At 45.6% G+C, this 25,687-nt stretch overlaps 1 protein-coding gene across 1 annotated transcript in view; it reads right to left on the bottom strand.

Annotated features, from left to right (window-relative positions):
- Positions 1-1,568: 1,568 nt before the first annotated feature.
- The window catches only part of Polr3b (RNA polymerase III subunit B), a 99,240-nt gene continuing 75,121 nt past the window's right edge, over positions 1,569-25,687 (bottom strand). Inside the window, exons 24-28 of the mRNA XM_031350230.1 lie at positions 15,635-15,738; positions 14,972-15,138; positions 11,099-11,212; positions 8,343-8,516; positions 1,569-3,090 (exon numbers count right to left, since the gene is read on the bottom strand). Of these exons, the coding sequence (XP_031206090.1) occupies positions 2,961-3,090; positions 8,343-8,516; positions 11,099-11,212; positions 14,972-15,138; positions 15,635-15,738 (689 nt within the window). The 3' untranslated portion in view covers positions 1,569-2,960. The remainder of the gene's footprint in view (positions 3,091-8,342; positions 8,517-11,098; positions 11,213-14,971; positions 15,139-15,634; positions 15,739-25,687) is intronic.

Below are 25,687 nucleotides of genomic sequence, written 5' to 3' on the forward strand. Positions count from 1 at the left end.
CAGGGAGTTGGCTGACAGCAGACTGGCATGGACTCTGAACCTTCGTGACTAAGAAAACAAATCTGTTATCTAAGCCACCCTCCTGTGGTATTCTGCCACAGAGCAGCCTGAGCTGACCCATCGAGGGGACAGTGGAAACCCCAGGCTACTCCGAAAGTTTTCTTCCTGTGTGGGATGTTGGTCTGTCCAGTTGGGTGTCTTGGTAACAGCTGAGATTCTGTCTTTACAGCCCATTGACTCTGCTGAAGCAGGCGTCAGGGTGGGTGTGGGGACTTTACTCCATGTCACTCCCAATTGGTTAAAATCCTTCAGGGAAAAAGGTCATGGATTGCCTGTTGGAATTACCCCCCTTTACTATAAGTAGGATCTAATTGGTAGCTGTTAAAGCAACGGACTTAGAATAACTTTTAAAAAATACACCTGCCATAAGACTAGGGAACTGTGGCCTTTTTGATGTAAGTTCTGGGGCAGAGAACTGGGGTACAGGCAAGCGACTGACCACTGAGCTGCACCCAGCTCCCGCTGTGTCCTTTCACTAAAGTTCTCAGACAAACAGCTATTGAAGTGAAGTCTCTGCTAGTTTCAGAACTACCCTACTGCTGCTCCCTTTCCTGACATCTTGGCTTGGATACAATGGCTCCTAAGTGGTGTGCATGTAAAGAACTGTGAATTCCACTATCAGACAGGGGCCAACTCTCTAGATATCACAACTACCCAGGATGGCTGAAAATGTTTATCTAAGGACACACAACACTCAGTGGCATCTGAATTTTTTTTTTCTTTTGGCTTTTTGAGACAGGGTTTCTCTGTATAGCCCTGGCTGTCTTGGAACTCACTCTGTAGACCAGGCTGGCCTCGAACTCAGAAATCTGCCTGCTTCTGCCTCCCAAGTGCTGGGATTAGAGGCGTGTGCCACCACTGCCCAGCCTGAATTTCTAAAAAAGACCACTATAGTTGAACCATGGATTAAGCCATACAGGCCTGAGGTTTTGTAGCTCTTGCCATCCCCCTGTGGTAGTGTGGTGTTGAGTGTGTGTGTGTGGGGGGGGAGTGTTGGTTACTCTGCTTCAGTTTCTTTAGCTAATAGGAAGCTAATCGCTCTGAAAAGCGCTTTAAGATTTTGAGTGTGTGTCAGTGTGCACGGGTGTTCCTGTGGTCTGACCACAGGCTGGGGCCACCTCCCCGGACTGTGTTCCACATCTTGCTCCTGGTACCCCCAACACTGCATCGTACCGAGCGCTGAGCAGATGCCCTGATGCCTGTACCTAGAACACTGCCTCACTCCTTCAATGATGGGATGGGCCCGGTACTGCGGGGTTATCAACCCTTGGTGGATTTGGTGGACTCAGGCAAGACCACTCAAGATATAGGTCCTTCTGATGGCTCAAAAAGCACATGGCACAAGGACACACACACTTCAGTATAGTAACCCGGAGGGGCATCAGTAAGGAGAGCAGGGGTGGCAGATCTGATAAGGGACGACCAACCCAGCAGGGAGGATATAGATGCCTCCTGTGACTCACAACACCCTGAGTCTCTGCCCATTCACAGTCACCTCTCAGACTGAGTAGCGTTCTGACTGCCACATCTTTATTGTGAAGAAAACAAATAGGGTTGAGTTTTCAAGTCGGTGACTCATCCGGATGAGCCCGGGATGAGCAGATCTGAAAAGTCTTCACCCTCCTCAACCTCAGCCACACACTTGAGTCTGACCCTTCTTGGTGTGTACCTCTTACTATTCCGAGGAGCATTTCTGATGTGGCATACGTCATTAATCAGTGCTTCTGGGACACTTTTTATAAGCAATTCTCTGGCTTCAGGGAACAACAGTTAAGAATAAACTGAGAGAATGGACAATTAACTTCTTGGTAGCAACGGAACAGGCAGGAAATGAGGGAATGACCAGGTGTCCATGGATTAGACCCAGGTGTCCTGGAGGTTCAAAAGAAGGTAGATAAAGAAGGAGATTCTTCAAAGGTAGGCTGCACAGATCACATTCCATCAAGATTGAAGTCTCAGTGTGTGTCAGCAAGCTGTGACTGCTGGCCTTCCAGAGTCACCTGTGTTACTTGCTGCCCTCTAAGAGCCAGTTTACTACTACTTTCCACCTCAGCAAAAGTTGTGCCCACGAATCTACCCATTCTTTGTGTGTGTGTGTGGAGGCCAAAGGGACACTGGGGTCCTCCTCAGTCACTGTCCACTTTAACCCTTCACATACAGGGTCTCTCACTGAACCCGAAACATACTGACTGGTCAGTAAGTGCCAGGGCTCTGCCTGTCTGACCCCCACTCCCACCTCTACAACCTCCAAAGTGTCGGACTTTGACATGAGTGCTAGGTGCCACACCCAGCCCTTACTTACATGGGTTTCGGGGGGTGAACTCAGGTCATACATATGCAACAGGCACTTGACTGAGCTAACTTCTTAGGCCCAATTCAAACAATTCTTTACCTTTTCCACATCTGACGAGAACCCAGAGTTCTGTTAACCAGAAGGTGTCAGAGGGAATTTTAAGGAGGAAGGTTTTTCTAATAAGTACATTTTAAAACACAATAACATAAACAAACCAGATATGCTGGCTCAAACTCATGATTCCAGTACTTGTGGGAGATGAAGTCAGGAAGATTGAGGTGAGCTCAAATCCAGCCTGAGATACAGATTGAGACTCCAACTCAACACAAACAAACAAACAACAAAATTAACAGGTGTTGGTAATCTCTCTAGCTTGTGTCCATCTGTGTGTGACTCCACAGTGCTGTGCTGTATGGGTCCCAGCACCTCCTGCGGCTCGAGGCTCCAGTGTCAAGTCAGCCTCTGGACCTTAGACAGCTGCTGCTGCTCCCTTCTCCTCCTCCTCGAAGTTCTCCGTGAAGCAGAATGAGCACAGAGGTCACCAAGAGACCCTGCCTTGGGCTGCACAGGCTGCCGCCGACCATACCCTTGAGAGCACTGCACAATCTTACTCGTTGTATTTGGCCAGTTTCAACCTGGGGATGATGTTCATGGACTGCAACTCCTGGAAGAGCAGCTTGCAGGCATATGGGATTCGGAGGGAGGACACGTGGCATGAAGACTTGCAGTAGTGGCACCTGAAACCCAAGTCAACATGGATCAGAGGGGCGGGAACAAAGGGCTGCACCTGGTACCACTCCGCTCCTCCCCCATCACTGTCAGGCACAGACTGATGGCTCAGAAAACTAAAGAACATCGGTGGATGTGAAACCAAGAGTGATGCAAAGTACTCCTTTTTAAAAGTTGCAAATAGAGTCCATTAACTATATTTCTAGAATGTTCTCTTCATAAGGGAAAACATTTTGCTTATACACTGTTTTGAAAAAAAATCCCAGAAATCAGAATCATTGGAAACTGAGATGTCTCACTGCTGGATGAGTTTCCTGCTGACTCACCAACTCCCATATGTTTGAGGGCATCTCTGTATTATATTATTCTCTGCAACATGACCAACAAAAACATTTAGTTCCCACCACTGAGGCACCTGAAGTCTGATGGAAAAGAAACCTTTTGAATAGGAGTGGCAGTGCCCTTAGGACCAGTCTATCAGTGTTTACAGTGAGATGCCCCTATAAAAACCTGAGAAATACATAACGCCCATACACACAAACATTTCCACTCAACCGGTGCACCAGCCTGGGTCCCGACCAAAGTGCTAGCCACACACGTCAGATTCTTTGCCTTCTTTCCAGAGGGGCCACAAACTGTCTCAGTCTGAATCTATGGCTACAGAAGGTCTTTTGTGGAGAAAGTGAATTATTTTTCCAGGGTTTACAGTAAAAACAAGATCTCACTCAGAAAAACATCCACAGCAAGGCTATTAAGGAGATCACCAAGTGGGAGACTCCTCGAGTGCCCAGTGGGCAGCTGGTTCTTATCCAGGACATTTATGCAGAAGAGCATTACAGAGTTATCCAATGTAACAGCACAGACTCAAAGACATGGAGATGGGAGATGTGCAGGACACACAGTGGAAAGAAAAGAATCCAGTCAGCTCGACAACACCCAGGAAGGGGCCCCCCAGGTGGATTTACATGCCCTGAAACACATCGAAGTTTGAAGACTTCTGAGAATGCAAAGTAAGAGGGGACTGGAGAGATGGCTCAGTGTTTGAGGACACTGGTTGCTCTTCCAGAGGATCTGAGCTTGATTTCCGGCACCCAGATGGTGGCTCACAACCATCTGTAACTCCATTTCCATGGAATCTGACATCCTCTTTGGCCTCCATAGGCACCACGCATGCACATACATACACAGGCATTCATGCAGGCAGAAGATCCATACACATTAAAAGAAAGAAAGAAATGAGGGGAGGGTGAGACGGTTCAGTGGGTCCATCAACAAGATGAGCATGGAGAGAATCAAGTCTAAATTATCCTCTGACCTAAGGTCCCTCTGGCATCTTCATGTTAATACACATATACAAAAATTACAAATAAATATAAACATTTTAAAAATGTATATATTTGGGTTGATGTGGTGGCACATCTCCACAATCCTCTAAGTTCAGCACCAGGGAGACAGAAGCAAGAGGATCGTAAGTTCAAGGACAGCATAGGCGGCATGAGGGTTTTTTTTAAGGTTCGTATTTGGATATCTTCTTTTCTCAGAATCTTGGAAGGGCTTATGATTTTAAAGGTAAGTAAAAATAAGGGCAATCAGGCACAGACCAAGGACACAGTCACTCAGCTGTGACAAGCAGTCATCTCTCGAGGCTGGGGGTGGGGATGCCTGTGTCCCTCACTTGTAGCTTTGGGCAAAGGCTATGTCTACAGACAACAAAATGTACCTGCTTTCTTGCTTTTGTGTGTATGATGCATTTCACTCCATGTTTATTTAACAGGGGCTTGCTATAGGACCTTGGTGTGTCCTTGTACCTACTAAGGAGCCCAGGCTGGCTTCATACTTGCAGCGGTCCCCTTGCTATCTACCAGGTGCCGAGATAAGTGTGCAGCATCGTACCCTTTCCCATTTTAAATTCTAGAAAAGGAGAGCAAGTGCCGAGGCTGAGAATTTACATGTGACAGTGACCTCAGAGACAGCTTCTTGCAGGCTCAGGTGGGAGAAGCATGTGCCATCACTCATGCCGACAGCAGGCACACGAATGATATAAACATCAGCGATATAAAAATCTCTTAAAAGACTGCTCAAAGACTTCTTTAATGCCTTAGAAATCAAAAAGGTCTTTAATGTGCCTGGGTGGAACAGGAATCACACTCCTATATCACTTTAAAAGTTGGGGAAGCAGACCGAACTGCAGTAACCTCTTCCTAGTTTTCCTGTCCTATACATCACATGGTGACTCCAATTTCAGTTAGTCTAGTTAAAATTTCCACATGTGCTGATTCATAGTCTGAATAACCCACTAATCTTCTTAGTGTATTGATTCAAAACATTCCAATGTAACACACATACATACATGCATACCAAGCTTTTTCCTCTATGTCTGAACAATCTGCAAAGGCAGAAACCTGGCCAAGAACAAAACAGTAAACTGATCTCTAGGAAGATCAGCAAGAGAAGCTGTGTCTGCACGTGAGGTCCATGCCCAGTGCAGTGTTCTCCATGAGCTAATTACCTTAATGGTGCTCTTTGGTGACTTCTGCCCTGGGTCCTCTGAGGAACAACAGTCTTGCTGTAAACCTCCCCATAGCAATGCCTTACTAATGTGCAAGTCACCCACGGGGGCCTGCTCCAAGGTACTGAACCGCTCTAATTACCCAGCCTCCATTGTGCGGCTTATTAAAGGGCAACTTCTTCCAACTAGCTGTGCTTGCTCCCTCCCACGAGCTGGGCACACAAGACCAGGTAATGATTGGAAAAAGGACAGCATCATTATGCTGCTCGATCAGAGAGCGGCACATGAGGAGGCAGCCAGACTACAGAATGGGTTAGGATTTTTTTCTGTTGGCAACAGGGTATAAGTAGGGCACTCAAATCAGACATATCAAGTCTACGCGGCTACAGATAAAGCCGGTCAGATGACATCACCTGATCAAGCCCTTTCAAAAGGCTAGCACACTGAACCCATGATCAGGGCTGCGGTCAGGGGAGCTAGACACTAGAGGGAACAGGGCAGCAGAGGCAGAGGTTAACTGAGATGGAGCAGCTTGTGCGGCCTTCCTGCTCATGTCAGGTGTACTCAAGCATCCAGCACTGAGACAAAGGCATGAGCCTTGTGAGCCAGGTTCACAGCCTCCCATTCCTGTCAGAGAAGAGGGGGAGACACAGGAAAGGGAAGCAAGAACTCTGTTTGGAGTCTCATAGTTCCTGTTTTTAATGAAATGACAATTCTATTCCATTCTTTCAAAGCAATTCCTTAAAAGTCCTTGTGCCAGACTGGAAGGTTTAAGCACGGGGAACCAGACTCCAGGCCCCATGCCATCATGCTAGGCCCCTCTGCCTCCTTCCCTTTAGTCATACAGCCCACACGATGCTCAACATGCATTTCAAAAGACAAATGGACATCCTAAGACTGAACACCCCCCCATCTCATTGATGGAAGAAAGGGCTCAGTTTATTCTCATAAAAATGTGACCATCTCTGTGACCTTATGGAAAGAATGAACCGGAATATGGCCACCTCTTCCATTAGTGTCCAAATTAACTTCATAAGCAGGACTCATCAATTCATCTACACAGTAATCATAGAATAATCTGCTGAAAGGTTTGTTGTTGAGCTAGCAAGTATACACTGTGCTTTTAAGAAGCCCCCTTGCTCTTAAAAAAAATCAAGCCAAACCATGTATTCTATTTACCTAGGCTCGTTTGCTTATAAATGTGTGTGGGGGGGTATGTATGTATGTATGTATGTATGTATATGCTCAAGCTGTCAGGCTTGTGTGAACCTTTACTGTCTAAGCCATCTCTCAGGCCCAGCCCTCTGCTGATCCTTGACCCGACTGATCTAACCAAGAAGTGGTAGCTTATAACGGCAGAAGGTTGAGACTGTCAGCAAAGAGGCTCTGGGGGGAGTTTGTAGGGAAAGGTGGCCAGGTGTTCCCCAATCCCAGACATGATCACTCAGCCTCACACACTGTCCTCTCAGGTGGTCTTCTGTCTGAGAAAGGGGGCCTGAGGGTGGCAGAGGGTAACATGGCTCTTCTCTATCCCTGGAATGTCTACCTTAGATGCTGTGGGACCTTGACTCTGATCCATCAGTGAAGAGGAACTGGGAAGCACAGGTTTTGTCAGCTACATGGGGACCGCAGGGCTCCAGACCCTGACTAATCCTAAGCAGAAGTTTCTGTTCTCTGGCAGAGTGAGTGACCACAAACAAGAGATGTGCTACAATTATACAGCACAAAGCAGACCCAGGGAACACCACCCAGTAAGGCGGCCTTTAGATACCAGATTAGCACTGGAATTAAAGCAGCTTTGTAAATTGCATAATGAGCATCCTGGCAATTCCACAGTGCAAGGGTTCTCTCAGTAGTGACATTTTTCACTAAGCGTCTACCAGCAGTAAAGTGGAGAGTGGGTCAGTAAGACAGTATGCGGTGGGATGGTAGGTCTTCTGGACTACTGTACTCCTGGACTTAGAACTGCATGTGTCACAGCAGACACTGAATGCCTGCTGGGTAAGAAGTGAGACAGACATTGTCTGTGCACTGTGGAACGTACAGTCAAATGTATGTGCCATGGGTAAGGGGCTTACAGTACACACACCAGGTCTTAGTAAGATACTGGGGAGGGGGAGGGTCCTGAGGTTACCAATAAGGGCTCTTGATACAACTGTCCGTAAGGAGTTTTTTGGGTTTTGTTTTGTTTTTTACAGGTTGCAATTCTTGTTATTGATGGTTGTGAGCTACCATGTAGGTGCTGGGAACTGAACCCAGGTTCTGGAGTAACAAGTGCTTAGCCATCTTTCCAGCCCAAGATACTATCAAAATCAAAGTCTGTACTATTTAGGAGCTTCAGCTACACCAGTATAAATGCAGCATTAAAGAATCAACATACAAATGCACTCATGGGAAGCATGGTGGCATACAGCATGGACACACAGCATGGACACACAAGCATGGACACACAGCATGGACACACAAGCATGGACACACAGCATGGACACACAAGCATGGTGGCACACAGCATGGACACACAAGCATGGTAGGACACAGCATGGACACACAGCATGGAGGCACAAGCATGGACACACAGCATGGTAGGACACAACATGGACACACAGCATGGTGACATGCAACCATGGTGGCACACGAGCGTGGTGGCACCCAAGTGATCACTGCACAGCCGCTGAGTGTGGTCCAGAGCAATCCTTAAGCCATTACCTAGGCCAAGGGATGTGGTCTGAGAGACATGTGGCGTCCACTTACCAGCCAGAATATCCCAGGAGTCCACACTGCCCACAGACGTCGACCTCGAAGGCATCACTTGAGATCATTAGTCTCTCCAGCAAAAGCATACTTGCTCCATAGCCGATTAGACAGTCACGTTCCATTTCTCCAAGACGCAAGCCACCATCTCGAGATCGCCCTTCAGTGGGCTGCCTTTGAAGTAAATGACCAGACTACATTAGGCACAGAAAAGGGAGGCAGCATCACATGTGGACCAAAAGCATGGCTTTGGGGCATGCTCTTCTGCCAGCCAAGACACCCATTAAACAGTGACCTTGAAATGCTTCAAAAGAGTGCACCAGTGGCTATCACTGTGGAAAAAAATCATAATTGTACAGTCTTTATCATACGACATGATATATTACTTATATAATCCCCCAAATACTAGTATGTTAGCATTCATTACTCTCATGTCATGGTCATTGCTATTAGGGCACTACAGTCTTCAAATCAGAGAGCAAGGCCTTTGAGTATTTTTAGAAGCAGAGGAGAAAGAGACTCAGGCTATGGAAGAAACCTGGGTCTCCAGTCACTCTTTCAGGGCTCTGTGCTGTTAGCTTTTGTCAACTCGTTGAGAACCTAGCCACTCCTGGGAATAGGAGTGTCAAGTGAAGAGATGCCTCCATCGACTGGCTCGTGGGCCTGTCTGTGGGTCAGTTTTTTTTTTAAATGTTGATCGATGTGGGAGGGCCCAGCCTACTGTGGACAGTGCCAATCCAGGGCAGGAGGGTCTTAACTGTGTAAGAAACGAAGCTGAGCAACCGGGGGAAGCAAGCCAATACACAGCATTTCTGCCCTGGCTTCCCTTGGTGACAGACTGTAAATTATAAGCCAAATAACCTTTCCTTCCCAAGTAGCAGAGAGTAAACTGGAGCAGGCCCAAAGCCTGCTACTTTCTTGACTTCCCTGACACAGCAAACAGGGTCTCCCGCATATGCTGAGAGGCTAATGTTGCTCTTGTTGTTATAGCTGGACTTTACGGTGAGGAATTGAAGAGTAGGTTATTAGAAAAAACTACATATGAAAAGCTGATACAAGGCCTGAACAAGACCTCAGTAGTGGAAACATCACCAGGAACACAATCCCTGCCCTTCACTGAGGTCAGCAGACCAGGTGAAGGTGGTCATCTACTTGAGGGCAGACTCGGAGCTTGCATTTCAGCTGCCTGAGATAACTGACTAGAGCCAACTGTTCCCAGATAACCTCCAGCTGAGAAGGGACACTAACTGACATGGACCCTGGGGGCTGGGAGGACAGTACCTGGCCCTCACAGGGTCTCACTGCTCAGAGAGTAATTACCCCAACAATCCTAGCTCTCCTTCCTTTTCTGTCATTAAAACATTTTTAAAAGATTATTCTATTTTATGGATGAGTGATTTGCCCACATGTATGTACACGCACTATGTGTGTGTCTGGCTGCTGTGCTCAGAGATCAGAAGAGAGCATGGGATGCCCTGGAACTGGAGTTGAGGATGGATGTGAGCTCCTATGCGAGTGCTGGGAACTGAACCCAGGTTCTTAGCAAAAACAAGTGCTCTTAACTACTGAGCCATCTCTTCAGACATGCTCAGTGAAAATGAGGCAGCAGGTACTTACTGAACCCCTGTGGTGTGCCTGCCCCTGGACCTTATCCACTGGCACTCTGTGAATGGGCACTATCATCCATGAGAAGGGCTATGGAGAGATATGACCTGCAAGCACTCTTACCCATGGAGCTGTCTAACAGGCCTGGGATGCAGGGCTATGGAGAGATGTAACCTGCAGGCACTCTTACCCATGGAGCTGTCTAACAGGCCTGGGAGGCAGTCTTATTTTCCCAGCACCTTTTCTCTTCACTTGAAGACAGAGGTGCAGCTGCAGGAGGCCGACTCCAGTCCTAGCTGACACGTCCCCATTCACAACCCTGATGCCATGCTTTGAGCTGATCCACTGTGGCTCTGCCTGACTCTTCCCTCTTAAAGCAAGGAAAGACCTAACTTGTTTTTAGGTTTTACAGGAGCTTACAGCAAGGGCACTTTAGAATTTTAGAGAAACTTTGGCTTTTAAAATATTTGAATTTTTTAAAGACCATGGAACTTTTAATAGTTGAGACATTTTACATTATGATATTAATAATGATACGACATTTTGGGGATAAACGAGAAAGGAAAAGTTACAGTTGAGTACTGCTGTGTTGAGTTCAACTGTGCTGGCTAGCTTTTGTTTGTCTGTTTTGTTTTGTTTTTTTCCCAACTTGACATATGCTAGAGTCTTCTGAGAGGAAGGAACCACAATTGAGAAAATGCTTCCTAAGATCATCTGCAGGCAAGCATGCTGGACATTTTCCGGATCACTTCCTGAGTGATATGGGCAGGAACTGCTCACTGTGGGTGGTGCTATTCCTATGCAGGTGGCCCTAAGAGGTATAAGAAAGCAGGAGGAGCAAGCCAGTAAGTAGTTCTATGGCCTCTGCTTCAGTTCCTGCCTTGAATTCCTGTCCTGGCTTCTCCCTGTGATGGAGTGTCACTTGACAGTTGAAAGATTAAATTCTTTCCTCCCAAGTTGCTTTTGGTCACAATGCTTTTTCTTTTGTTTAATCACAACAATAGAAAGTAACCAAGACAGTGTTTAATCACCCAAACTTTGGTATCGTAAGGGAAACACAAACTTTGCTGGGACCGTTAATCTCCACTGAGAACTGACTGATGCTTTGAAGGCAGCATCAGTTCCCCACCCCCAACCAGTGCTTCTTGTACCTGGTAAGGACAGCTCGTGGTCCTCGGGCCCGGGCATGCATTTTATCCAGCACCATGTGTTTCAGTTTCTGATAGTATACAGGTCCAAAATAGATGTATGCTTCTAAGGGCTCACTGAAAAAAAAAAAAAGCCAATGCTGGGTTTAAGCAACAGAGTCTGGGTAACTGGACAGACAGCCTTTGCTAGGCCTCATCACCTAGAGGTTTTCCTTGTCTTCACAGAGATTTATGACCAACTGTCTGAGGACAATCTCCAGCCTAAGTCAGCAAAAGGGCTAGACCAAAGCCACAGAAGCACACCACTGTATGAGAAGAGAATGCTTCCACAGAGGAACACACTGTCAGCGGGATGACCCTCTTCACAGCCACCTGCATCACCAGGACAACAGCTTTTCCTGATTTGTTATTTCCAGACTGATCTTGTGTCTACGCTCAGCACTAGACAATTAGATCTATCAAAACAATTCAGAGAGATTATTCCCAAACTGGAAATCAGAGCAAATTATAAAATCCTCAATGGCTTTTTCTGATAGTCTATGTAGCCCAAATCATACATACTATCATGCCAGACACACTACAACTTCTACTGCAGGACGTCTCCCCTCTGGCCCGCGCTGACATGCTCTTTTGTCAGGTGTATGCATGGCCCTGTCAACTGTGCATTCCTTGACCACATAGATTAAGTTGGCCTGGAACTTCCATACAGTCTAGGCTCTGGTGTCAAACTCAGTCTTTGGTCTCTGCCTCCTATGTGCTAGGATTACACTGAGAGCCTTTTTTTTTTTTTTTTTTTTGGTTTTTTTCGAGACAGAGTTTTTCTGTATAACTCTGGCTGTCCTGGAACTCACTCTGTAGACCAGGCTGGCCTGGAACTCAGAAATCCACCTGCCTCTGCCTCCCAAGTGCTGGGACTAAAGGCGTGCGCCACCACGCCAGCACTGCCTGGCCACTGGGAGTCTTTTTAAGGAGCCCTCCTCCTTTCCTCTCCACCATCCCTCCCTCCTTCCACCCTGTAGTGCTCTCGGCACCTTTGTGTATAATCTCTGTCTCTCGGCTTACTGTCTGTTTTCCTGTGAGAAGTTAGTTGTCTCCTTTACCACAGTGGTTCCAGCATCTATGATTCTGTTTGGCATACAACTAGTGCTCAGTAAATGTCTGTTACACAACTTATTCCACTAATGAATAAATATAGTAAGAATCTCAAAAGTTAGTATGTAAGTGCTATGACCAAACAAAAAAAAAAGTCTTGTCTGAAGCAAACAGCCAAGGAATGGACACCCTCAAAAATCTTTTCAGTTTCTGCAAGTGTCCTTCCTCAGAAGGAAGTACTCGCCAGCACTGTTTAATGCAGGTGTATGAGCCTCCACTTTTGATGATGTAGAGACAGGCCCAGTGAGTCTGAGAGGCTAGGTAAGAGCCAGTGAGTGGTGTGACCAGGCCTCAGATCCAGTGCTCTCTCTGCCTGCCACAGTGGCCTATCTGAAACACAAGTTCACTTTGAGCAAAGCACGTGGTCAAGTGGGAAGAGCAGAGGAAGCCACAAAGTGCAGAAAGGCAGGCAGCTGAGTGAAGGCTGCTGCAGTTACTGAGCCGCTCTGTGGATTTCAGCACAATGGGACCCCATGAAGTCACAGTGGCAAGGGCCTTGAGAGAACTGTCCCAGTCTGTCACGGACACTGCAGGACTTCCTCAATTCAGTTTTCTTGATTGTGAATCAAGGTGTATCAAAGGGTCTTTCCAGTTCTAATGAATGACTGTGGTCCTCAGGGTTGGTAGCTCACGGTAGAATTCATGGACTTCTGCCACCCAGTGCTACTCCCTTATCAACAGAATAAGGCCACATGCAATTGCTGCTTCTAGCTAAGATCAGGAACATGGGTGAGGGCAGGTGGAGAGACACAAATGCAGGCCTGGGGGAATCTCAACAGGCTCAGCAGTGCTTCTCAAGCCTTGGCATGGAGGGGATGGCAGAGGGATGAAAACCCATGTGGGCACCAAGCAAGCGGTGTAGCCCACAGCTGTCCACACGGCTGACCACGCAGCATCCAACATGCAGCCCACCCCATGTGGGCACCAAGTGAGCGGTGTAGCCCACAGCTGTCCACACACGGCTGTCCACAGCATACAGCATGCAGCCCACCCCATGTGGCCGCCAAAGGAAGCAGTGTAGCCCACAGCTGTCCTCACAGCTGTGCACAGAACACGGCCTGCAGCCCGGCCTAATCTTTCAGTGCACTTATGTTTAGGAAGCAGCACTGATGGGTCCTACGGAGGTGCACACACTCTGGACAATATTATTTCTGAGTAGAAATGAAGGCCATAGGTTCAGCGATGACTACATGTTTTTGAAATGGATCCCTAGCAATTTGACTGAACCATTAGAGTTTTCATAAAATGAGTTGGTTTTTTTTTTTAAACACCCCAAGAATGATTTACTTAAGGAAACCTTTATTGCTGCCATCTGGGCAAGTCATTGTACAAAGTACTGGATCCATATTTCCAGCAGAAATGGATCCCCGGCAGGTGCTCTCCCTTCTGGAGCATTCCTTTGTAGCACCTCAGTTAAGCACCGTATCCTTGCCCATGCCTCAGCCAACTGTGCTCGGTGGCTCGCAGCCCAAGGGCAGCATGACCCTGAGGTCTTAACACAAAGGTTCACTCACTCACTCACTGTGTGTGTATGTACCTACATGGGTACATGTACATCGGTTTAGAAGCCCTTGGAGACTAGAAGGTGTTGGATCCCAAACTTGAGTCCTGTGGAGAGGCAGCCATAGTTTTTAACTGCTAAGCTGCCTCTGCCCCCTGGGTATTTTATGTGCCACTGGGTATGGAAGCAGCGAATTTGATGATACGTGCTATGTGAGCTGAGTTTCAAGACCTTATCGTTCACAATAACTGCACAGACTTGTGTCTAAGACGGCAGCTAGACCCTTCACCCTGTCTTGTCCACACTCACTTCAGGCTGCACAACAGTTCAGGAGGAACTGTTATTCCTCCTTAGGGAATAACAGTTGGGTGGCTCCTACTAGTTCTTGGGATTACTCAGTAAGTGTAAGTTCCTCTGTACAACACACTGAATGACACAGCTTCTGTCTCTCCATGCCTTGCCCACTTTCTCCTTTCCCCTGTCTTCATGGCCTAAGAGCTAGTTCTCAGACTTACTGGTCAGGCATTGCTGAAGCACCTGTGCTGGGCTCTGGAGGCAGACAGCAGTACCAGGGAGTATGTCCAAGGGACAGCGGCTGTGGAGAGCAGTGGGGCAGGAATAGGCAGCACCAGGTCGGAGTTTAATTGGGTAATCAGTGGGCAGAGAGTGAGGCTCAGTCATGGCATGCTTTCTAAGCATGCATGAAGCCCTGGAATCAATCCTCGGCAACACAGAACAAAAACAAAAACCTCAAAGCCAAAGCAAACCAGACAACCACCTGCTTGGCAGGCAGTCATTGAGGGCCTGCTGGAAATTACCTTGTGTTTGCTACTGTTCCATGTCTAATAACAAATCTCAATGGCCAGCTCTGTGGTTTTATTTACTGCAATCCTGTCAATGCCTAGCACACATTAGGTGTGAACACTGGGCTCCAGGCTATGAGACAAAGCGCTCGTCTCTGGTGCTCAGCACAAATGTAGCAATCTGGGAAACGCTGCATCAGATGCAATTAATATACTCCACAAAAGCACCGTAGAAACCCAAGCTTGTTAAACGACAGTCTCACCAACACAACTGGTGGCCCTCAATGTCTGGCTTCCTAAATGTGGCCTTTCTTGGATCATATTCCTTAAGCACTGAGGCTTCATTCCTTCCGACGAAGGCAGTCTTGGAATTTTATACCATATAGTACTACTTCTTCAGGGTCCTCGCCTTTGACTCACCCTGTGATACCTGAGGTGACGTAGTCCTTCCCCAGGTAGTTGTAACCATGGCGAACGAGGTCCTCACACACATCCTTCACTTTACTCCCTCCAAAGGCAGTGCCGTAGTGGAACCTGCCGTCTAACACGCCTGCCTTGCCGGCCAGCAACTCAATTAACTTTCCAACCTGTGAGACAGGATGGGAACAAATAGGTGAGTGCCTGCCTCCTGGCATACTTACCTTTTGGCTTATGCTCCAAAAAAGTAGTTTCAACCACAACCCCCAATAGTGAATCATTACCAACACCAGGATTAGCTGGGATCTTGCTAAAGAACCCTGGCCCATGTGACTAACTTCCCTGACTGAATTCCCTAGTTTCCAGATATCGAAGCTCAAGTACAGAGCTAAGTACCATGGCCAGGCCTATGACAGGATTGCAAATTACAGGGAGTGACTGCTGAAAGAGACTTGGAACAGGCTCAGCACACAGGACTCTCTGTGCTGAGGGCTACAACTGCCACGCACATGAAGTGCAAAAGCGCTTGTCATTTGCTGCAGAGGAGAGTGAGTGGCAGGGAAGAGGAGTCCGTTTATCCGTCAGGGGGCCACTCACTGTAACTAAACTAACTGCCCACTTCTTTCCTTCAGAGCAGCACCTCTGAAAAGCCCAAAGGTAACTGACCGTCATTCTCGATGGGAAGCCGTGTGGGTTCATTATGATGTCGGGACAAATGCCAGAATCACAGAACGGCATGTCTTCCTGGGGGACGATCAGGCCACAAACACCTGGGGGAGAGGAGATTTTATGGCATGTAAAGCAAATGGGCAGGCGGGAAGAATACAGTACTTAATCGGGATCTCCCTGCTGCTATCTCTATTCCCACTGTTCTAAAACCCTCCCCACGGTCTCCATCAAGAGCAACAAAAGCAATTTCCAACAACCCTGCTAGCCAAGCAGTTCAAAAATGATGCTCCTTGCAGAAGAGTATTGTAGGCTGTGGACCGGCATGCTGGCATGCCAACAATGGTGCTGTCAGGCTGCTTGCCCACCTTCCCTGAGCACCACGAAGACCGAAGGGCAGTCTCAGGCTGGCTCTCGTCTGGGAAGCTTTTCAATCCAGTTTCTGCTCCTTGTCAACTAGGTTGTGGTCTGTTGAGTTTTGTGCCCAAACCACAGGAATGCAAATTCTCTGACCACCGAACAAAGAACGATTGAATACGACTAAATATGTAAAATGTGGTTTTAAAAACTTGTGACAACAAATCTGTGTCGGGGGCTGGAGAGATACTTCAGTGGTTAAAAACACTGGCTGCTCTTCCAAAGGACCTGAGTTCGGTTCCCGGCACTCACACGGCAGCTCACAACTGTCTGTAACTCCAGTTCCAGGGGAATCCAACACCCATACATACAGGCAAAACATCAATGTACATAAAATAAAAATAAAAAAATAAATTATTAAAAAAGAAAAGCAAAGGACCCCTGTGCACAGCTGGAATGCTAACAGGTGTGCACACTGGCTGCAGGGCTGGCCACCGTGCCAGGGCTTCCTTGGCTGAGCTTGACCTGCTCGGAGGAATTTTAATTCTTATAGCTTACAGCACATTAGAAAAGTGATCTTTGATTGAACCTGTAAAGACCAACAAGAAAAGTAAGAGCCAATTCATTCTTAGAGCAAAAGGCCAGAATTAGACACGGAATTCTAAGAATGGAATTGGAGCAGAGCACCTTCCAGCTCGGCACTCCACTGACATTCTCTTAGGGTTGCAGACCTGAGCAGGCCGAACAGTGTTCTAAGCTTTCAGAGATTTTGCTGCTACACAGTTTTTAATTCCTCTGATTTGTTTTTCCTGGGAAGATAAGTGGGATAGAATTTATTATGATGTATATAAGAGCTGGAAAGCTTGCACAGAGCAGCACAAAGTAAGGAGACAGATGCTCTTAGACTGTAGTATAACAATAGAAACATTAATAAAAGAAAGCGCCTTTCCCCTGTGTGTGAACTGACCAATTTCAGGACCTACTGAAAAATCCAAGACTTTCATTCCTGTTTATCCTCTACATAACTAAAGCCACTTTAAAAACAAAACAGAACAAACCAAAACTAAGTTATTATTATTGCAGCGTCAGAGCTAAAACCTAAGACATATTAAGCAAGCATCCCCAGAACTCCCACGCTCCTTTAAAATGAAACCTTTATGATTTGCATATCATGAAGAGCTAAAGCACAGAGGAGACAAGTCTGCCTGCTTATTTACAACTGTGCTAACATTAACATTCTGCTTTCTGGTGGCTGCCAACAAGACTGCAGCTAGGGCTTGTAGAGTTGGATTCTAGAGCATACATACGTACAGTTTCTTTGATACTTATTTTGGTTGGAAAGGTTTTATATCATATCATGATATTCATACTTTCCTGTATGAATAACAGAAACAATCACTTGATATGTTGTAGTTCAAATCCAGCTGTGTGCCAAAATTGATATCAAGCAGAGTATGTGACTTGTCCCTTCCCTCCAAAACCACATCTTATCCATACTGAAATTATCTGACAAAGGTGGAAAGTTACTGGAAGTCTACTTTGAAAGAGATCAAATCGGAGATCTGGGTACCCCTGAGGCCACCACTGTACAGCAAAGAACAAAACGTTGGCATGGACATCCCTGCAAGGAAGGAGCAGAGCCTGTGAAAGCCGGTCAGCGTCAGGGCTCAGAGCTAGCCCTTAGAGACAAAACCAAAGGGAAAGGCAGCACCTTTCAGGCAGCACTCACTGAGAGGCTGGGGTCAGCCTGCGCGAGGCTACAGTCCACCCTCCACGCCCCCAGGAAAAGGTGGGAGCTGGGGACAGAGTGAGGCAGAGGCACATGCAGGCTGGGACACAGGGATGACAGGAAGACAGAAGACTTGCACTTGGTGTCCTGGTTTTAGTTGACATGTTTAATTGGGCCAATTCAACTTCATCATGCTATTAAGGTGACATACCCATTCCTAGAATCAGAATCTAGTAATTTTCCTCCAGGCCCAATTTATCTTTACTGCACAGCTTCCTTTTGGGAAGTTTTTTTTTTTCCCCCTCGTCTGCCTTTTCCTGACATTTGTGGAAAAAAACATACACAAGGAATTTTTTTCCATTCCGTCCTATAATAGAATTGCTTTGGTTATATTTGAACCAAGGGCACCTGTAAGCCAAAAATTAAATCTTCGCTAACTTAAAATTACTTGAGCCTCTGAAACCCCTTTTATATGCCAAGATGGTTCCCATAGCAGACAGCCCTGTGTTGTTTGTTTTGTGAGAAAGCGAGTGATAAAAGACCCATGAAATCGACACAGAAAGCCAGAACAGCAGAGAGAGGCGAGGGCTCTCCATCACCGCGGCTTCTCCCCTCTGCTGACTTGCCGAACAATGGGAGCTACACATCCAACTGCAGATCCAACACAGCTGTGCATTTCATTAAATGAAGAGCACTAGTGACACAAGTAAATAATTAACTTATTCTGCCCCACTGACTGTGCTTATGAGACCAGTCATAGCTGACAGAGTTTAATACAAGTTAACACAAAGGGGCCATAATGAGCTTAGAAGTTAAAACAAAATATTTAGACAGAATTTGATGATCTTGAATCTCAAATTAGACAGATGATTTTTTAAGTCTGCATTTTACTGAATCCATCATGGGTAAAGAACACTCTTAACCTTAGAAACATACTTTTCCCCTGTATTTTTCTTTTCTTCCACATTTCTCTGGTTCATAAGTATTCCAATCTTTACCTCACTGGGAAGGTTTCTTCTCTTTTCTTGCAATGAAAAATTAAAACTGTGTTTCATGGAGGAGTAGAGGCATAAAGTCCATTCCAGCACTAAGAACTTTTCAAAGTTGTGGTGGCTTCCCTTGAATGCTGGCTTAAATGCAAATGCTATGCAGTGTGCTCCAGTGTGTTAACCCCCACCCTGCCTCCCAGGAAAGAGGATGGGCTGTAAATAAAGCATGGCTAATGGGAGCTGTTGGGAAATGATTACTGATTCACACCTTAAATGCTTACACAGCACTTCAGATTTTAAAATAAAATTTCATCCCCTGGCTCATGCTGATGTCTCAACTCCATTGTTTATAGCACAGCCTCCTGGTAGCAAAATGCAAATACATTTTGCTCAGGAACTTTGATGTACTCTCTGGGGGCAACTGGGAATTAGGCCACGGAGTGTATCACAGGACTCTTAGCAAACACAAATCGATGAAGAAAGATAGAAGCTGGGAAAGTTAGGAGCAGATGATGTCCTGCCAAGAGAGTATTACTCCACCAGCACTGACACTAATTCCAAGGGTAGAGCAGGAGAACTTATGGAGTCCAGAGAAGCTACAACTGGGTGCTAGCCCACTTAGAGGACCCAGGCACTGCAGGCTCCTGTACCAAGCTGCTATCTTTATGTCTACAGCTTCAGAGAGCAACCCAGAAATCATGTAGGAACAGATTTGTCCAGAGAAAATACAGTCAGCATTTTGAATCATTTCACTTTCTTAAAATGCATTTCTAATAACTAATATTAATGGCAACCGACCTATTAGTTTTAGTGGGTTAGATCTGTATGAAGTTAACATATCAGAAAAAAAAAAATCAGGGTGTTGTAGCTCATGCCAGTAATGCAAGTATTGGAGCAGCAGGAGAATTCTGAATTCAAGGCCAGCCTGGGCTGCTCAGCAAGATTCTGTCTCAAAACAAACCAACAAACAATAATCTAAAAAGAGAAGAAAAAAGTTACATGCTAGAGCCTTATCAAGACAACTGCAGTGATATATTTAATGCAAACGATGTTTCTGAGGTGACACCCCCAATGAGGGCTGACTAGCATGGGGTTTTCTGTTGGTCGTCACACAGTATTACTAAGATATACTGTGTGACACACACTCTATCTAAGGAGGTGAGGACACAACTCTAGGCAGCAGACATAGGTCAATCTGAGTGAACGTTGGAAGCTAACACCCTTCTGTAACTGCACTTCCTGCAGTTGAATATGATGCAAGACATCACAGGAAGGCTATGGAAATCACATTGATTACAGCCTAACTCACTGGGCTCTGCTTTGATAGATAATTCTCCATTAGGAGATCATATACTCCAGTCATCCTTTTCCCCACAGTTACTCTACAGCAAGTGAGCCTTTTCCCCACAGTTACACTGTAGCAAGTGAGCCTTTTCCCCACAGTTACACGGTACCAGGAGTCTGGAGTCTGGACAGTGAAGAGCAAACACAACTGGTGCCATGTTCATGAGGCTCATGAACGTGATGAGATGAATCTGTAGAGTTCATCTCTCCTTGGATCTCAGTCCAGTGGAGGATAACAAAGAATCAGGTGACCTTAATCTGATGCTCTTCTGTGTAACAGATAATAATAATATATGGGCAGTCAGTGGTTGACTGGAATGGAAGAAGTGATAGAGCCTTAGTAGTTTAGTCTTTATAATGGAAATAACCAGCATTTCCATCATCAGGCAATTAATTGTGTTAGAAGAACCTATGGGCTAATATCTGAGAGCAACTTTATGGTCCTTAGACAAAAATCTAAATGCAAGAGATTATTATTATATAAGGAACCTAATTGCTCTCAGCAGGAAGTTCTATAGAGGAGATCAACTTAATGACTGGCCAGCCAGAAGCAGCTGCCCTGACTGTGGCTGTGGAGACTGGAACCTGCACCCTTCATCCTGTTCTGGCCATTTCACATGATCAAGAAGCTGACTTCTAACATGCATGAGTGCCTAGTGGGAGCTGCTTACTGCTGATGAATACGGTACTACATGGGGGGCTAAAGCAGCAGCCAGAATACTCTCCAGTTAGACTGTTCCTATCACGTAAGAAGTACTTCTAATAAACTCATGTCTATGGGCCTCAGAAATGCAAATTTCTAAATCAAAATGTGAAGGCTACCACAGGTGGCCTCCTTTCTTCCCTTTCTCCCAGCGATCAACTAACCTTTTCTTTTCCTCTCCACCACCTTAAATCATCCCCAGCAGGGAGGAGGGGAAGACAAAAACTCTTCCTATCGCCTCCAGATCTAGCACATCACTTGCCACATCCCGGCTGATATAACTGCAACTCTGCTCTTCCTTACATGTTAACAGATAAATAATGCATAAGAAAACTTGATTAGCTTTCTTATTAAAACATCACTCTAAATGAGAGGAGGTGCTAGAAGACAATAGCGTTTTTACACGGCTTTCCCAGGAGCAGCTGAATGGTTTGATGTGATAAATTTGCATAGTCTGAGGCACACAAAGGGCTGATTAATTGAAACCCTTACAGTGCTTCTGGAAGCAGCTATTGTAAAAACAATAACCATAGGAACTTTACAAAATACACATGGCTAAATGTGTCAAGAACTTAATGAAATGTGTTGAGCCTACACTATTTGAAAACAGAACAGGAGATTTTTATTCTAGGCCATAAAACACTAATACCCTAATTTCAAAGCTTTGGCTGGGTATTTACTGAAAGGGCAGAAGGCTACAGTGAGCCACAGAGGATCTAAAACTTGTTCTTAGAAAACAAATTAAGTAAAGTTTCTTACAACAAGGTGTCTAACGAGGTGTCTATGTGGGCAGACCTGGACTTCTAGCATTAGTAAGTGGCTGGAATTTCTGTTTGGACGCTGACTTTAGGGATGTTGGACAAAATGCACCTTATCTTTGGGCTCCCACCAGTACTCAGTCACCCCCTGTACCCTCCCACTTGGACATTCAAGCAGGATCAAGTGGCTGCTGAGCCAAAGGCCTCCAGTGTGTTTGAAGGTGGTCCTGAAGAGCTGTGTAAGGACAAGGTGCCAGCCACGTCATTGTTACTCCAGGCTGAACTCTTCTCGCTCATCCAGTTTAGAAAGCACTACAGAAAAATCATAATGAGTGAAATTCTGGGAAAACTGGCTTTTTACTTGTTTAATGAACAAACTTTGCTCTCCGGTTTTCTGGCACACACGAATAAGTATTTTCTTAACTTGCACAGCCTCTCTGCAGCACTACAGATGACATTAAATGTTCTGGATGGTAAGGCCAAAACTTCTCTTAAGATATACTTCATCAAAATATTAATAAATTAACTTAGTAGATTACTGAATAATTTTTAGAGGCAAGCAATCTTTTAACGGGACTTGCTTTGAGCAAGAGTCAAACAAACTATTCTAGAATTTTTTGATCATAAATACACTATCCTGTCTAAGCCAATGATAAATAAATATGCTGAACTAAGTGAAAACTGCATTTTGATATGCCCAACCTTTTACTTCAAAACAAAGTTGACTTCTGAGCATTTTAAGTGGCTATCTGGTCCCAGAGGAGGGAGGGGCACTAAGGAATGGATGTCATTATCTCAGATTTGCAGTTATTAAAAAGCTTCTGTTTGCCAGGACAAACACTCTTGCTCAAATACAGTTTTTCCTTAGAAACACTGCTTGGCATCGCTGCAGTTCTGTGATCTGCAGGACCTTTGTTGGAGGTGCTAATCCTTTTTCACATGAGAGACTGAGAAATGTTCTTTCAGGAGAGTGATATATTGCTTTTTCCCCTCTCCACATCAAAGGGGTCTACTCTCTCCTTGCTCATTGTGAATAGCAGGAACAGAAAGAGGATATCCAGAAATATAATAATTCGCTTTGCCTGGACACTGAGATGAAACTTAACTCTTTAGACTAATGTAATCTTTTCCTAAAGAATTAAAAAAAGGCCAAGAATGAAACCTAATAAAGGCATTATCAGAGGGAAAAGTCTCAATATGAAAATATTATTTGGCACCGACTAAAAGCATACTTGAGATTTGTCTATGTCAAATTTACAAAAAGCCAAAGAGCCTAATGCACTTGGTTTCTGTTTCAGAAGGAAGTCCAGCTCCACAATGCTCCAATGAGTATAAGGTGACCATCTCGAATCTTTACCTACAAAGCTGATAACAACAGGATATAAAAGCACACAATTTTGTAGACCCACACTTCTACTCTACTGACCTCTTTGGAAGGGCATCACATATGAACAAGGGAGGCACAGCTTTACTCCCAGGTGAAACCCCAAAACTTGGAAAAAGATCAAAATTCCCCAAAGAACTCAAAACCAAAGCAAAAGCAGACTTTGCCTCCTCTGTAAACACACATGGCATGTTGGCCCTTTGCTGTAGAGGAGGTCTTCACTGAGTAACCCTGCTCTCCCCAGATATTCTCCATCAAAAGCTCTTTGGGCTCTGATCTCACTGATGGCATTCATAAAGGATCAGGCAAAGACTCAGAACAAGTCTGTATAAAGATTCTGACTATCATATGGAATGGACTGGAGTTTCTTTACTGCAAAACGCAGCAGCAGGTGTTGAGAGTGTGTTGGCCTCCTGATCTTCATCCAAGACTTTTCCCTTCTGCTACACTGGCTTTGTCAGTTTAGTCCTAGTTTTTGGTATTGTTGAAGTTTTGTTTTTTGTGTTTTTATTTTGTTTCTTTGAGGCAGGGTTTCACTAAGTAGATTGGGCTGTCCTGGAACTTGCTCTGTAGACCATATCAGCCTTGAAATCACAGAGATCATCTTGCCTCTGCCTGGCAAGTGCTGGGATTAAAGGCCTGTGGCTCCACACCCTGCTTAACTTCAGTTTTGGAGGATGGAGAGGGGAATGCTGCAGGGACTTACCGTGGTCCTTCTCTGGCCAATCACGGTCTTTGCTCATTAGGCTGGGGACATGCTGTGGTGCATTCTCTTGTTCTACTTTACCCACCCATTCCATCTTCTTCAATCTTTATCAGCTCTTTGATCACGCACAGCATAGAGCTACCAAGCTCAACTTCCTGTCCCCAGTGGCGTCATTCAACTACTTATTATCCTGTTACCTTGAAGTGGCTATCATTGAGCAGAGACCAACACTGATGGACTAAGAAACTAAAATCTCTAACTTGCCGCCAACTGCTGGCGAGGCTATTTTAAGTGGTATCAGGGTAGAAATGTAATCTAATCTGGGTATTGTACATGAACCAAATGAACCCTAACAACAGCTTTAAAACAAAGAAACAAACACCAACAAAAACCCCAAACCAAAAGCATATAAAAAACCAAGCAGGCCGTCTCTAGAGCATACTACTCCCTCAACACCAAGAGCTTACTTCCATGCTTTAAAGGCAGAGCATACACACATGTTACATCAAAATAATATGTAGGTTTTCCTCTGGAGAAGACTTACAGGTCAACTTGCAAGCAGTGTTGTATTGTCTAAACAAGCCTACTTTTGAAAAGAGTGGAAATTAAGCTCACTAACCAGTGTTCTTACCCTAGAATGTATCTAGATCACAACAAACCAGCCACACCAGGAATGATGTTATGGCACATGCACTCCAGAACCCCATAAACTCTTGAGACTTTTATCAGCCCATTTTGCAATGATTACTAAGCACACAGCTGCGCTATGGACCACAGTCTCCAATGTATTCTCATTTTACTTGGCAATATCTAACTCTCCTAGGTGGGACTCAGTTCCTCTCTGGGCTATGCCAGCTAAGGCGTATGACTACAGTTATCACTGTCCCTGACAGTCCTCCATACTCTGTCTTCTGGCTTTAGAGATCATGTCTGGCCAGACAATCAGGAGAATGGTTAGAACTGAAGGCTATGAATTTTACTTCATTTTTCATGAGACTAAATTTTAATCAATCAAGCTACTAAAGGCTTAGCAGATGATCAGTTAAAGGAGGAAGCAGAACACTTTCATAATGAGTTTCATAATTTCAGCAGAGAAAGCACATCAGAAGAATGGGGGGAGTGTGCTTTCTGCATAGCTCAGGACCCATTCGCTTTCATGGCAGACGTCAAAGGGTTTATCTAGGAAAAATGAGAATTCTGAAGAGCAGTTCTCTCAAGAAGACACAGAAAAGACTTGGAAGAAATGTAAAGATGCAGTCTCAGGCTGTACCTTTTCTATGGAGGAACTTCCAGGATGGTGACATTCCAGAGGTGATGACAATGAAGTATCAGAAAAGAGCCACCTTCACACAGTTTAGTGGAAGTGGCAACACACTCAGAAAGTTCTGGGTTCAAATCTAGTTCTGTAAATATTCAGCTGTACCGGACAGGCATCTTCTCTGAGGTTCAAATGCCTCATTCTGTGTGGGAGGAGTCTCAGCACTGACCAGAGCCGTACAGAAAAAGGGACAGACCTTACATAAAATGTTAGTCAGTTATCAGCACATCAAAAGTGCCGCACTAAAGGGGACAAACAGCACACGATCCCAAATTCTATCCCTAGCATTGTCCCCTTGTCGGCTCCAGTCTCATACCTACTTGCCACCTTTACTTAAGAGTCTACCAGACATCGCAAACCCGAGGCTCAAACTCTTAAGCGGTGCCCTTGCCTAACTCCAGAATACGGTTAATGTCCCACTCTTGCCCATTTTACTAAAGAGTAAACTGCTTGCTCGGGTCACAGACATCCTGTGGTTTGGATTTATTTCCCTAAACAGATGTGTGAGGGATTCAGTCCCCAGTGTTGGGTGGGGGGCTGCTGGGAAGTGCGTAGGGACTATGGGTGAGAGGTTCAGTCCCCAGTGTTGGGTGGGGGGCTGCTGGGAGGTGCATAGGGACTATGGGTGAGGGATTCAGTCCCCAGTGTTGGGTGGGGGGCTGCTGGGAGGTGCGTAGGGACTATGGGTTCTCGAGAGGTTCAGTCCCCAGTGTTGGGTGGGGGGCTGCTGGGAGGTGCGTAGGGACTACGGGTGAGGGATTCAGT

Source organism: Mastomys coucha, unplaced genomic scaffold (genome assembly GCF_008632895.1).
Source record: "Mastomys coucha isolate ucsf_1 unplaced genomic scaffold, UCSF_Mcou_1 pScaffold4, whole genome shotgun sequence".
Classification (NCBI taxonomy): Eukaryota; Metazoa; Chordata; class Mammalia; order Rodentia; family Muridae; genus Mastomys; species Mastomys coucha.